Raw genomic sequence first — 12,463 nt, 5'->3', positions numbered from 1 at the left:
GCTGAGGGCTGGAGCTCAGGCTCAGGGCCCAGGTGGGGGCCCAGTGCCACCAGGAGTTGCCCTGACGGCCCCTCCCGGCACTGTTTGGGGGCCGCAGACAGAAGCAGACCGGCTCTTAGGGTTGAAACTGGGGGCTGGCAGAGCTGTGGGAAGGCACCCTCCTGGCGCGTGGCTGATCTGGTTAGGGTCCCAGCACTGCGCAGGGTTCGAGCCTGCCTGACGGGAGTCAGCCCTGAGCACCCCGCAGAAGAGGCTGAAATCACAGGCACGGCCTGGGGCTGCGAATAGAAAGTGCCGCAAGGGGCAGTCTGGGCTGGTCAGTCTGTGGGAGGCCACCACTGGCCCAGGCTCTCTGCGTCTCTACCTTTTCCAGCGCTGGCTGGTACGTACTCACACACACCCCGTGAGTGTGTGTGGGGGTCATCCTGTTTCACAACCAGGTCCCCCCGGGACGGGCATGGGGATTGGGTGAGGCTGGGCCCCCATCCTGGCGTCTTCGCCGCCTTCTGGCACTGCCGCAAGGTCATCGCAGAGATATCAGTCCACTCCTAGTTTTCACCAGTTCACAGGAGCTTGTTTCTCTGCACGTGTGTGCACAGGCATGTAATGTGTACGTGTGTATGTGTGCACGTGTGTGCATGTATAAATGCATGCGTGTGTGCATGTTGCATGCATGTGCACATGTACGCATGTACATGTGTTTGTGTGCATGTGCATACATGTGTGTACCTATGTGCATGTGCTCATGTGTGTGCGTGCATGCCTGCACATCTGGGCTGGATTGCTCTTCCTGGGGGTGCAGACAACCCGAGGGCTTGGCCTCGGGCACCCAAATGCCAGCTTGGGGACTCACAAACTCAGGGTGGGAAGGTGGGTGCTCCACCCCAACTTCCTCCCCACCTACCTTCTTCCCTCTGTCCCCCTCCCCAGCGCTAGGCATGGCCCCGCCCAGCGAGGAGATCCCCCTGCTCCCACAGCGCTCCTGCAGCCTGTCTTCCTCTGAGGCTGGTGCCCTGCAAGTGCTGCTGCCCTCGCGGGGACCTGGGCCTCCCAGGCGTCTGTCCTTCTCCTTTGGGGAACACTCGGCAGAGGAGCTGTGTGTGATTGCAGCCGAGGCTAGCGGTGAGGGGTCCTCTGGGAGCTGGGCCAGTAGGAGGAGTGGTGGACAGACTTGGGTTGGGCCTGGAATGGTGGACAGACTTGGGGTGGACAGACTGGGGTTGGGCCCAGTAGAGCTGTCATGGGAGCTGGGGTTTTGAGGGATGAGCAGGAGTTTGGTAAAGTGGTGGGTGCCTGGGGGAAAGGTGAGAAAAGGTGGTGTCATGATGCATGGGGCCAGTGCTGGCTCTCTCTGGAAGCAGAAGGTGCTTGTGGGAAAGAACTGAGCTCCAGACAGGCACAGGGCCGACTCACTTCCTGAGCGAGCATGTGAGCATATGGGAGAGGGCGTGAGCCTGCCTGGTGGGGTGGGGTAGACCCAGGGAAGACTTGGTGTCTCCGCAGGCATCTTGCCCGTGTACCACCCCCTCTTCGCTCTGGCCACGGAGGATCTGTCCTTGTGGTTCCCTCCCAGCCACATCTTCTCGGTGGATGATGCCGGCACCCAAGTCCTGCTCTACAGGCTGCGGTGAGCCGAGGGTGCGCCCCATTCAATGCCGTGATGTGATCTGTGGGCTCCGCGTGGAGGAAGCAGGGAACAGAGAGGGTGGGCAGTGCCCCGGGTCACACGGGGCTCTCTGAAGTCACCTCCCAGTGGCCCCGCCCTAGTCCAGGCTCCCCTTCCAGATTTTACTTCCCCAACTGGTATGGCCTGGATAAGTGCCACCGCTTCGGGCTGCGGAAGGAGCTGGCCAGCGGCGTGCTGGACCTGGCGGTGCTGGAGCACATCTTTGCCCAGGTGTGGGGCTGTAGGGGCTGCCCGGGCGGGTGGGGGCAGGACTCAGGGGACAGGAGGGGGCGGAGGACACCAGGGCAGCTGTGCTCAAGGTCAGTCTGAGTCCCCAGCACCGCGCAGACCTGGTGAGTGGCCGACTCCCCGTGGGCATCAGCCTCAAGGAGCAGGGCGAGTGCCTCAGCTTGGCGGTGCTGGACCTCGCCCAGATGGCGCGCCAGCGGGCCCAGCAGCCCCGGGACCTGCTGAAGACGGTCAGGTGAGGGCTCCCAGGAGATGGTGTCCAGCCTCTTCCCTAGAGAGCTCAGATGCCCCTAGCCCTGGCACGTCCACCCCCACGCCCCTGTCCCCCCCAACCCTGCACTGAGACTGCCGCCCCCGCAGCTACAAGACCTGCCTGCCCCCTGGGCTGCGGGAGCTGATTCAGAGCCTGAGCTTCGTGACGCGCAAGCGCATCCGCAGGACCGTGCGCCAGGCCCTGCGCCGCGTCGTGGCCTGCAGGGCTGACAGACACTCGCTCATGGCCAAGTACATCATGGACCTGGAGCGGCTGGACCTGACCCGAGTTGCAGAGACCTTCTGCGTGGGCCTCCCCGGGGCCACTGGGGGCCAGACTGCAGTGGGGCTGCTCCAGGTGGCTGGGGCCAGCGGCATTGCCTGGAGCCCTGGAGGGCAGGAGGTGCGCACAGGGTGTGGGCACTGGCCAGTGGAGGAGGCGGGGTGAGGGGAGCAACAGGGGCACAGACCCACAGCTGAGTTGGGGCGCGAGGTGGGCAGGGTCACCGAGTGGGCGGGGCCTGGTGATGAAGTCTGTGAGTGGGCGGTACCGTGGTGAGCGGAGTCACGGGGTGGGCGGGGTCTGGTGGTGAAGTCTGCGAATGGGTGGTACCGTGGTGGGCGGGGTCACGGAGTGGGCGGGATCTGGCGATGAAATCTTATAGTGATGGCCCAGCATGTGCTGTCATGGAGTGGGCGGGGCCTTGGTGGTGAAGCTGAGTAGGTGTGGTAGTGATGGTGATGCCCATAGGTGGGCGTGGTGGGCAGTCAGTGAGTGGGTGGGGGGCTATTGAGGGCAGAGGGCGGGGCAGGGGAGTGGGTGTGTCTCTGAAAGGCAGTGGGTGGGAATCTGAAGGGTGGAACCAAACACCACAGGATAAGGGCAGGGTACCGGGAGGGAGAGCAGGCGGGTGGGTGGGACTCTGGCAGGGCAGGACAAGGCCAGAAAAAGACAAATGGGCGTGAAGATGAAAGGGGCGGGGTCCGAGACGAGCGAAGGGGGCAGACTGGGCAGAGCTGTGGGGGGCACGGCCAGTGGTGAGTGGGTAAATGAGGCAAGAAAGAAAATACAGGTGGGACTGTAGGGGAGGGGCCGATGGGGGGGCGGGGCAGTGTGGCAGCTCTAAGGGGCAGGCAAATGAGAGGTGGGGCTCAGCAAGGGGTCAGGATCGGACAGAGAAGTTGTTGGGTGGGGGTAAGGCTCCTTGAAGTCTAGGGAGCCTCAGGACTCCTTGCTGAGATAGCCGTGAGAGGGAGGGGCTGGGGGCAGCCTCACGAATGGGAGTGGGGCGTGGGGGCCAATGGGGCGGGGCCTGGAGGTGATAAAGGGGAGGGACAGGGGCTGTGAAGGGAGGAGCTAAGAACAGGACTCAGGGGCTCGGGGGTCCCAGGGGGGCTCCTGGGCACTTGGGACCCAGCCTGACCCTTGCCCTTCTGCCAGGCGCTCCAGCCCTTCTGTGACTTTCCAGAAATCGTGGACATTAGTGTTAAGCAGGCCTCTCGCGCGGGCCAGGCTGGGGAGCAGCGCCTGGTCACCATCACAAGGACGGACAGCCAGATCCTGGTGCGTGCCCACACCCCGAGGGGTGCGGGGAGCAGGCCTTGGTCGAGGGGCGCTTACCAGGGGATTCCCACAGGAGGCTGAGTTCCCGGGGCTGCCCGAGGCCTTGTCCTTCCTCTCACTGGTGGATGGTTACTTCCGGCTGACCACCGACTCTCGCCACTACTTCTGCAAGGAGGTGGCACCGCCACGGCTGCTGGACGACATAGCAGAGCAGTGCCATGGGCCTATCACGTAAGTGTGCCCCAGGCTTAGTGAGATGGGGGGTCAGTTCCCTCTCTGACCCCTGGCGCTCTCTGGGGGATGGACACCAGCTGGCTGGATCTTGTTCAACCCCTACCATAGGCCCCCACTTTCCCCCACAGCCTGGACTTTGCCATCAACAAACTCAAGGCTGAGGGCTCCCTCCCTGGCTCCTATGTTCTGCGCCGAAGCCCTCAGGATTTTAACAGTTTCCTCCTCACAATCTGTGTTCAGGTTGGTCCAGCAGCCACAAAGGGCCAAACGGGGATGGCGGGCTTTCTGGAGGAGGTGGCATTTGAGCTGAGAAATGCAGAAGAGGAGGGAAAGGCATTTCCAGTGTGGGGAACAGCTTATGTAAAGGCTCAGAGGGACTGAGAGGGGAGGCTGCTGTCTGCTCCATCTCAGGGCACACCTCTCTTTGCAGACCCCCTTGGGCCCTGATTACAAGGGGTGCCTCATCCGGTGCGACCCCAAAGGCAGCTTCTCCCTGGCTGGCCTGGGCCGCCCCCACAGCAGTCTCCGCATGCTTCTGGCAGCCTGCAAGGAGGGTGGTCTGCACGCGGATGGTGTGGCGTTGAGCCTTACCTCCTGCTGCGCCCCCAGATCCAAAGGTGAGCCTGGCTTCTCGGGCCTGTCACTGTGCCCGCGTGGCAAGCGGCAGGAACTGCAGGTCAGGATGGTTTAGGGAAGAAGTGATTTCCCAGCGCAGGCTGGAGATGGCCGCAGGCAGTCACACCTCACACCTGTTGTCTTTGTCCCTCTGTCTCGCTCCTCCTTCTCTTTGCGGTGGCCATGGTGGCGCTCACACACCTGGCTGCAGTGCTCATGGCATTTGGGTTGCGGTTCCTACCAGGGTTATGGTGGCCCTGCGGCCTCCACACAGCAGAGCTTCAGGGTGGTGCCAGGGTGAACTCAGGCGGGTGCTGTCTCCTGACTACCCGGCCTTTCCTGCTGGATTTTGCTTTGTTTTTTTTTTGGATTTTGCTTCTTTCTGGGACCAATTTCACACCCAGCAAATTCCACCGGCGGGTTGGGTCTGTGCCCACATCAGGAGATGGGGCTTTCCTATGGCTACATACCTCCCCCAACCTGCCGGCACTCCCTGAGTCTCCTCGTCCTGTGTCCTGGTCCCTTCTTCCTCAGCTCTCAGCTCTGGAAGCCCATCTTGAAGGACCTTTTACTTCTGACCTTTGATCCCTGACCCCCTTTTTCCTTAGAAAGGACGAACCTGATCGTGGTGCGAAGCGACTGCAGTCTGTCTGCATCGCCCCCCGTCTACCCCCAAGTCCAGTGCCAGCTGAGTCAGATGACCTTCCACAAGATCCCCGCCCAGAGCCTGGAGTGGGTAAGGTACCCAGGGAAACGAGGAGGGGCCTTCTCGGGGTGAACGCAGACTCCCATGCATAAGACCCCGCTCTCTGTGCCTCCAGTCTCGCCCTGGGGCCAGGGTCCTGGCAGGGGGCCCCTTACTGGGCTCTCTTGCTGCTCCTTCACCCTCCAGCATGAGAACCTGGGTCACGGGTCCTTCACCAAGATTTACCGGGGTCATCGGCACGAGGTGGTGGATGGGGAGGCCCGGGATACTGAGGTGCTGCTGAAAGTGATGGATGCCAAGCACAAGAGCTGCATGGAGGTGAGAAGCCGGGTGGCCCAGAGGGCAGTGCGGGGACAGGCCAAGAGATCAGAGGAGCTGAGCCTGTGGTGACAGCCACTCCAGAGCGGGAACTGGGTGGGGGGGTTCAGACATGAGGTTCAGGTGTGAGGGAGCCCTCGACACAGGGGCTCACAAAGGCTCGAGGGCTGGGGGCAGGAGGATGTGGACCCTCAGCTGGTCCCCTGGGGGAGGCTTAAAATCTCCTCAAACCCCGAATCGTCTGCTGTATGAGGGCCACCAGGTCAGGTGTAGAAGGTTCTGCCTCCTGCCATGGACTCTGATCACGGGTGGGCTCCAAGGCTGGGCAGAGAGGTCATCACGGGATGGCTCCAGCTTCAGGCAGGGCTGGATCCCAGCAGACGAGCTGGCTCCCAGCCCTCAGTATCACTGAGCTCCAGAGGTAGATGCTTGGGCAGCATTGGTCTTACCCTCACTGGGAGGATCTGCACCTCCCCTACCTCCCCTCCCCTCACTCCTGCCTCCAACTTCCCTCCGGCAGTCGTTCCTGGAAGCTGCGAGCCTCATGAGCCAAGTGTCCTACCAGCATCTGGTGCTTCTTCACGGCGTGTGCATGGCTGGAGACAGTGAGCTGCCCCGCCCACAGTTCCTCCCACCAAAACCAGGGCTCCCCGTCCCGCCCACCCAGACCACGCCCACCTGCTAAATCCAGCCCCGCCCCCACATGCCACGCCTCCCATTGGTCCCGCCCCACCACCCCGCCTACACAGACCACGCCTCCCATCGGTCCCACCCGCGGGGGCTGCCCACAGAGATCATACCTCCCGTTAATCCGCCCCCACCAAACCACGCCCGCCCACCGGAGCCCTTTGTGGCGGCACCAATAGTACCAAGCTAGAGCCTACCCTGGCAGGGGCCCCACGTGCTTTAGGCTCGATCCTGTTGTTAGATATGCGGCAGGATCAGGTGCCAATCACAGCTGGATGATGGGGTGGTGCAGTGAAGGGCAAGAAGCTGCTCATCCAGCTTTTGCTCACTTTTCCTCTTTGCGTCTCTCTCCACAACCCCACCTTGTTCTCCTGTCACACAAGTTGCCTGGCACATCCCTGGGGCAGGGGGTGGGGCATCAGGCAGTGATTCTGGACTCCGGGAGGAGAAATTAGGAGAAGAAAAGGAAAAGGGAGGTTCCAGGTAGAAGCCAGATGCCCCCAAGGGTGGAGCTGAGGGCGCTGCCAGGGTCTGAGTCTGCCCCTTGCTGCCCCCATGATATCCAGGTATCATGGTGCAGGAATTCGTACGTCCGGGGGCACTGGACACCTATCTGCAGAAGTGTGGTCCCCTGGTGCCGGCCAGCTGGAAGCTCCAGGTGATCAAGCAGCTGGCCTATGCCCTTAACTATCTGGTGAGTGCCCTTCCGCGCCTCCATCTCTGTCCACTGGGCAGAGGGGCCACTGTGAGAGGGCTCTGTGGTGTGGACAGAAGGAAGGGCAAGAGGAACACTGGAGACCAGGGCAGCAGGGAACAGCTGGGCCCCCATGGATGTCAGGGATTGGAGGAAGTGCGTGGGAACATGGATGCTGGGGCCTTGAAGGCTGGGTAGGAGTTTATCAAGAGCAGAGGGGAAGGACGGCTAGTCAGTGGAGGGAAGAGAGTGCGTCGGCTTGGTGGGTGAAGTGCCACGTGCCCGGGGATGCGCCAGGCAGTTTGTGTGACAGGAGAACAAGGTGGGGTTGTGGAGAAAGAAGCCAATGGGAAAAGTGAGCAAAAGCTGAATCTCAAATGGCCTTGAAGGCCAGGCTGAGGACCTACAAACAATCCCGAAGGAGCCAGTCATGGTGAGCGGGCTGGTGCTGGAAGAAACTCAGGTCAGCACAGTGGTGGAAGAGTCTAGGCATGATGCTAATGTATGGCTTGAGCAGTGCCCATGGGCTTTGAGGGATGTATAGGAGTTCACCAGTGAGAGCATTCATTCATCAAACTCTTCTGACCTCTGGCTGTGTCCTGCCCACCTAGGAGGATAAAGGCCTCCCCCATGGCAATGTCTCAGCCCGGAAGGTGCTGCTGGCTCGAGAGGGGTCTGATGGGAGCCCCCCATTCATCAAATTGAGTGACCCTGGTGTCAGCCCTGCTGTGCTGAGCCTAGAGAGTAAGAATGAAGGGTGAGGGCAGAGGGGTGTCTCGTGGGACCCGGAGGTGGCTCTCTGATCCCCTCCTTCCCCCAGTGCTCACAGACAGGATCCCCTGGGTGGCCCCCGAGTGTCTCCAGGAGGCCCGAACGCTTGGCTTGGAAGCAGACAAATGGGGATTCGGGGCCACTGTCTGGGAGGTGCTGAGCGGAATCACGATGCCTGTCAGCACCCTGGATCCTGCCCAGGTCAGACAGGGGCGGGGAGGAGGGGCCCGCGGGGTCCCCTAGAGGGTACCTGTGGCTGATGTGTCCCCCTCGCACCCTCAGAAACTCCAGTTTTACCAACGACGGCAGCAGCTGCCCACCCCCAAGTGGACGGAGCTGGCCGAGCTCGTCCAGCAGTGCATGACCTACGAGCCCCACCTCAGGCCCTCGTTCCGCGCCATCATCCGGGACCTCAACAGCCTCATCACCTCAGGTGCCCGCGTGTGATGCCACCAGACCTTCGAGGGCTCCAGCTAGTGCGCCCTCACCTGCAATGCACACCACAGTTGGCTGCTGTGACGAGCAGGCCGACAGGTGCCTGCGGAGAGGACTGTCCTCTTCCAGCTAGTCCAGCGGAGTCTGGACATACTTACTGTCTCACCACCATGGGCCATTGCTCTGGTTGTGCCCTGCACAGGGGGTGTGCCTTTGCCCAGAGTCTTCTACTCATTCTCCCAAATTGCCTCTCACCACGCACAGAGAGAGTGAGAGTGCAAGTGGCGGCCACAGTCAGCTCCTATCCACTTTCCCCCTCCTGCCCCCCAGATTATGAGCTCCTCTCGGACCCCAGCCCCGGTGCCCTGACACCTCGGGACGCACTGTGGAGCGGCGCCCAGCTCTGCCAGGACCCCACCATCTTCCAGGAGAGGCACCTCAAGTACATCTCTCAGCTGGGCAAGGTGAGGCACCCTCATCCAGGGGAGCTGCGCTCTGGGATCACCACCCCTGGCAGGGATCGGGGTCCGCTGGAACCCAGGCAGGCCGCGTGCACGGCCAGCATATCCACACTCTACTGTCGTGGGGCCCCTGCCAGGGCAACTTTGGCAGCGTGGAGCTGTGCCGTTACGACCCGCTGGGCGACAACACAGGCGCGCTGGTGGCGGTGAAGCAGCTGCTGCAGCACAGCGAGCCCGAGCAGCAGCGTGATTTCCAGCGGGAGATCCAGATCCTCAAAGCCCTGCACAGCGACTTCATCGTCAAGTACCGCGGTGTCAGCTACGGCCCAGGTTAGCCCCGGGCGCTCACCACCAGGGGGCGCTGCTTCCCCGGGCTCACCTGAGCCACAGGTGCCAGCCCCACCGGGCTGATCTGGACAGGTGTCTCAGCTTCCCTGGGTATTCACTTCCCTGCCTGCAAAACGGGTTTCATTTTTTTCATTTTTTTGGGTGGGGCCACTCCCGGCGATGCTTAAGGCTGATTCCTGGCTCTGCGCCAAGACTCCTGGAGGGGCTGGGGGACCCATGGGATACTGGGGATCCAACTCAGGTCAGTTGTGTAGAAGTCCAGCGCCTCCCTCGCTGTCCTATCACCCCCTCGCTCAAGCCCCTTACAAAATGGGCTTAAAGGAAGCTGTGTACTGCTGACCTTGGAGGAAGTGGGTTTGTCCAATAGGCTTCCAGACCCAACTCACACCCCTCCTTGCAATGCAGATTCCAAATTCCCAGCCCCACCTCACCCAGGTGGGGTGGCTGTTTTCACAATTACAGAAACACAAACCTGGGAGATGCCCTATGAATGGGGTTCCTTGACAGGTGGGAGGAAGAGGGCTTGGCGTGATTCAGGGCTCAGGTGATGTATTAGTGATGGGTGGAATTGCAACTGTTCCCACTTTACCACACACGGCCTGGAGGGACACTGCAGAGGGGGAGGAACCAGCGTCCGGTCAGATGCTGACCCCCCCCCCTCCCCACAACTCCCAGGCCGTCAGAGCCTGCGGCTGGTTATGGAGTACATGCCCAGTGGCTGCCTGCGGGACTTTCTCCAGCGCCACCGCTCACGCCTGGACGCCAGCCGTCTTCTGCTCTACGCCTCGCAGATCTGCAAGGTGCGACGTGAGCCTTCAAGGGGAGCCCTGGGGGCCTAAGCTGGCTGGGCCTCACACCCGGGTCTGGGTGGACTCATGGGGCAGGCTGACGGCTGAAGTCTGGGCCCAGCGCAGGGCAGAAACATGGAGCGAGTTAGGGCCAACAATGGTCAGCAGCGGAGCGCACAATGGTTTGGGGTGGGGTTGCGGGCACGGTTCGGGCTGGGGCCCAGGCTTCCCACGGAGCCCCCCTCCCCGCCAACCCGCTTGCAGGGCATGGAGTACCTGGGCGCCCGTCGCTGCGTACACCGTGACCTGGCTGCCAGGAACATCCTGGTGGAGAGTGAGACGCATGTCAAGATCGCAGACTTCGGCCTCGCTAAACTGCTGCCCCTTGACAAGGACTACTACGTGGTCCAGGAGCCCGGCCAGAGCCCCATCTTCTGGTGGGATCCGCCGCATGCATCCCGTTCACAACCTAGCCCCGCCCCCCGCGCCTTCCTGGCTTCCTGGGAGCAGTGGCCGTGCCTTAACCCCGCCCTGCCCGTGCTTCCCGGCTTCTCCCTTTGGCTCCGCCTTAGCCCCGCCCTCCACACGGCTGGCCTCTCCTTAGCCCCGCCCCCACACAACACCTTAGCCCGCCCAGACCACGCCCACCGTCTGCCCCGTCCCACCCCATCCCTGGGAATACCCCGCAGCCACAGCTCTGCCCTGACCCCAGCTCCTTGGGGCACAGTCCTGTGCCATCACCTGGTTCAGGGAAACACGGGCGGGGGGGGGGCCTGACCCCTCAACCCCCATCGAGCCCTCCACCTCCCCGTCCTCTGCCCCACGCGAGTGCTCCCTGTCGCCCAGGTACGCCCCTGAGTCCCTGTCAGACAACGTTTTCTCGCGCCAGTCCGACGTGTGGAGTTTCGGGGTGGTCCTGTACGAGCTCTTTACCTATGGTGACAAGAGCTGCAGCCCCTCGGCCGTGAGTCGCCTCCCCCAGCCCAAGCTCCCTGTCCCCCCACCCCGCCAGGCCTGGCCTCACCCACCTCCCGCCCACCTCCTGTGTTTGCTCACCGGGTGGGGCGTCTGTGACCCCAGGTAGGGGACTGCAGTGGAAGCCTTCCGCCTATCACCTATCCCCCAGACCCCCCTCCATCTTCCCTGCTCCTCACGGTGTCCCCTTCTCCAGGAGTTCCTGCGGATGACTGGGTGTGAGCGAGACGTCCCTGCCCTCTGCCGGCTCCTGGAGCTCCTGGCTGAAGGCCAGCGACTGCCTGCACCTCCTGCTTGCCCAGTAGAGGTGACCTGGAGGGCCTGCCTCAGTTTCCCAGTTTGCCCACTTGCACTGGGCAGGCTCTGAAGCCCAGGGCCAGTCAACAACCCTTCAGAGCCTCAGTTTTCCCAAAATGGGCAGAGGCAGCATCTCCTGGTGTGGGGGTCTGTAACTCCCCGCAGGAAAGGGGCCCAGGGTGTGGCCGTGTTCATCAAGGAGAGAGCAGTCCCCAAGGCCATGTGCTGGGGAAGCCCCAGGACAGGCCTGATGCCACCTCCCTGGTGTCCAAGCACTGAGTGCAGGGCGACTGGGAGGGTCAGCAGTGGCATTGGGCCTCCAGGAGGCCTGCAGCAGGGGTGCTGACACTGATGGAGACTGTGCTCCTCCCCAGGTTCACGAGGTCATGAAGAGGTGCTGGGCGGACAGCCCGCAGGACCGGCCATCCTTCAGTGCCTTGGGCCCCCAGCTGGAGGCGCTGCGAAGCGGAGCCCTGGGCTAGTCCCTTCTGCATGGACCCTCCCAGGAGACACCCCGCCCTTCCCTTCCCCATCTCCCATACACAGGCCCAGGGACTCTGGTCTGGGGGTGCTGTGTGACCTCGGGCAGGCAGCTGCCCCCTCTGGACCCCTGCTCCAAGGGAAGCCCTGCAGGACAAATGAAGCAGCTTTTTCTTGGGGGCACCCCTGCCCGGTAGAGCAGTAGTCACTCCCCGGTGTCTGGACTTGGATAGAAGACTGGGTGTTGGGCACCCAGTGTCCGTCTAGACTGTCCTCTCAGAGCAGGGGACCCCATGTCCCCAGGCTCGGGTCCCCTTCTGTCCCAAAGGAGCAACAGCAGAGGAGTGGGGGGAGGGTGCTCACCGTGCATGCAGCCAACCCGGGTTCCATCCCTCGCACCCCGTAGAGTCCCCGGAACACCACCAGGAGTGAATCCTGAGCACAGAGCCAGGAGTCAGTTCTGAGCGCGGCTGTGGGCCCCCTCCCCCTAAATTAACCAACCCAAGGGCAAGTGCTGTGAGCCGAGGCCGCGTGGCCGGGAGCGGCATGTGGAGAATTTGGAGCTTAGATCCATGCTCGTTTGCCAGGGCTCTGGGCTAGTGGCTGGTCCACCTGGCGGCCACAACAAAACCCCTCTGCTCAACACAGAGGCTTCCAGGGCACAGGGGGCCTCAGGGGGTCTGTCCTTCCCACTGCTTCTCCAGCTCCCCCAGACACCTGCTCTCACCTGGCTCCCCGCACCCTGCAGCTTCCGCAGCACTGGCCCCGGGAGGAGGGGGTACCCTTCCCTCTCCTCCAGTCTGGGGGCTCCAGGGTTGGGCTGGGCCCTGGGGGGCTTTGGATGTGTTTGTGCGAATAAAGACTCTGGTGGAGAAAATGGGCTGTGACTGTCTGGGGAAATGACTCAGGAATGTGAGTGCAGC

General features: G+C 62.5%; 1 protein-coding gene across 1 annotated transcript; it reads left to right on the top strand.

The window, feature by feature from the left end:
- Nucleotides 1-938: 938 nt before the first annotated feature.
- Nucleotides 939-11,563, top strand: JAK3 (Janus kinase 3). Its single transcript, XM_056119766.1, has 23 exons — nucleotides 939-1,122; nucleotides 1,504-1,627; nucleotides 1,786-1,897; nucleotides 2,005-2,150; nucleotides 2,276-2,570; nucleotides 3,609-3,731; nucleotides 3,805-3,962; nucleotides 4,094-4,205; nucleotides 4,396-4,582; nucleotides 5,189-5,316; nucleotides 5,473-5,604; nucleotides 6,125-6,209; nucleotides 6,858-6,985; nucleotides 7,597-7,729; nucleotides 7,806-7,957; nucleotides 8,039-8,189; nucleotides 8,522-8,655; nucleotides 8,790-8,982; nucleotides 9,676-9,800; nucleotides 10,053-10,225; nucleotides 10,635-10,752; nucleotides 10,960-11,070; nucleotides 11,435-11,563. Exons 1-23 carry the CDS (start codon nucleotides 939-941, stop codon nucleotides 11,540-11,542), a joined length of 3,312 nt encoding a protein of 1,103 aa, XP_055975741.1. The 3' UTR covers nucleotides 11,543-11,563.
- The last annotated feature ends 900 nt before the right edge of the window (nucleotides 11,564-12,463 follow it).

The sequence above is a fragment of the Sorex fumeus genome, unplaced genomic scaffold, assembly GCF_029834395.1.
Source record: "Sorex fumeus unplaced genomic scaffold, SorFum_2.1 ptg000041l, whole genome shotgun sequence".
NCBI classification, from domain to species: Eukaryota; Metazoa; Chordata; class Mammalia; order Eulipotyphla; family Soricidae; genus Sorex; species Sorex fumeus.
The sequence above is the reverse complement of the archived record's forward strand: the minus strand, read 5'-3'. Positions and strand labels throughout refer to the sequence as shown.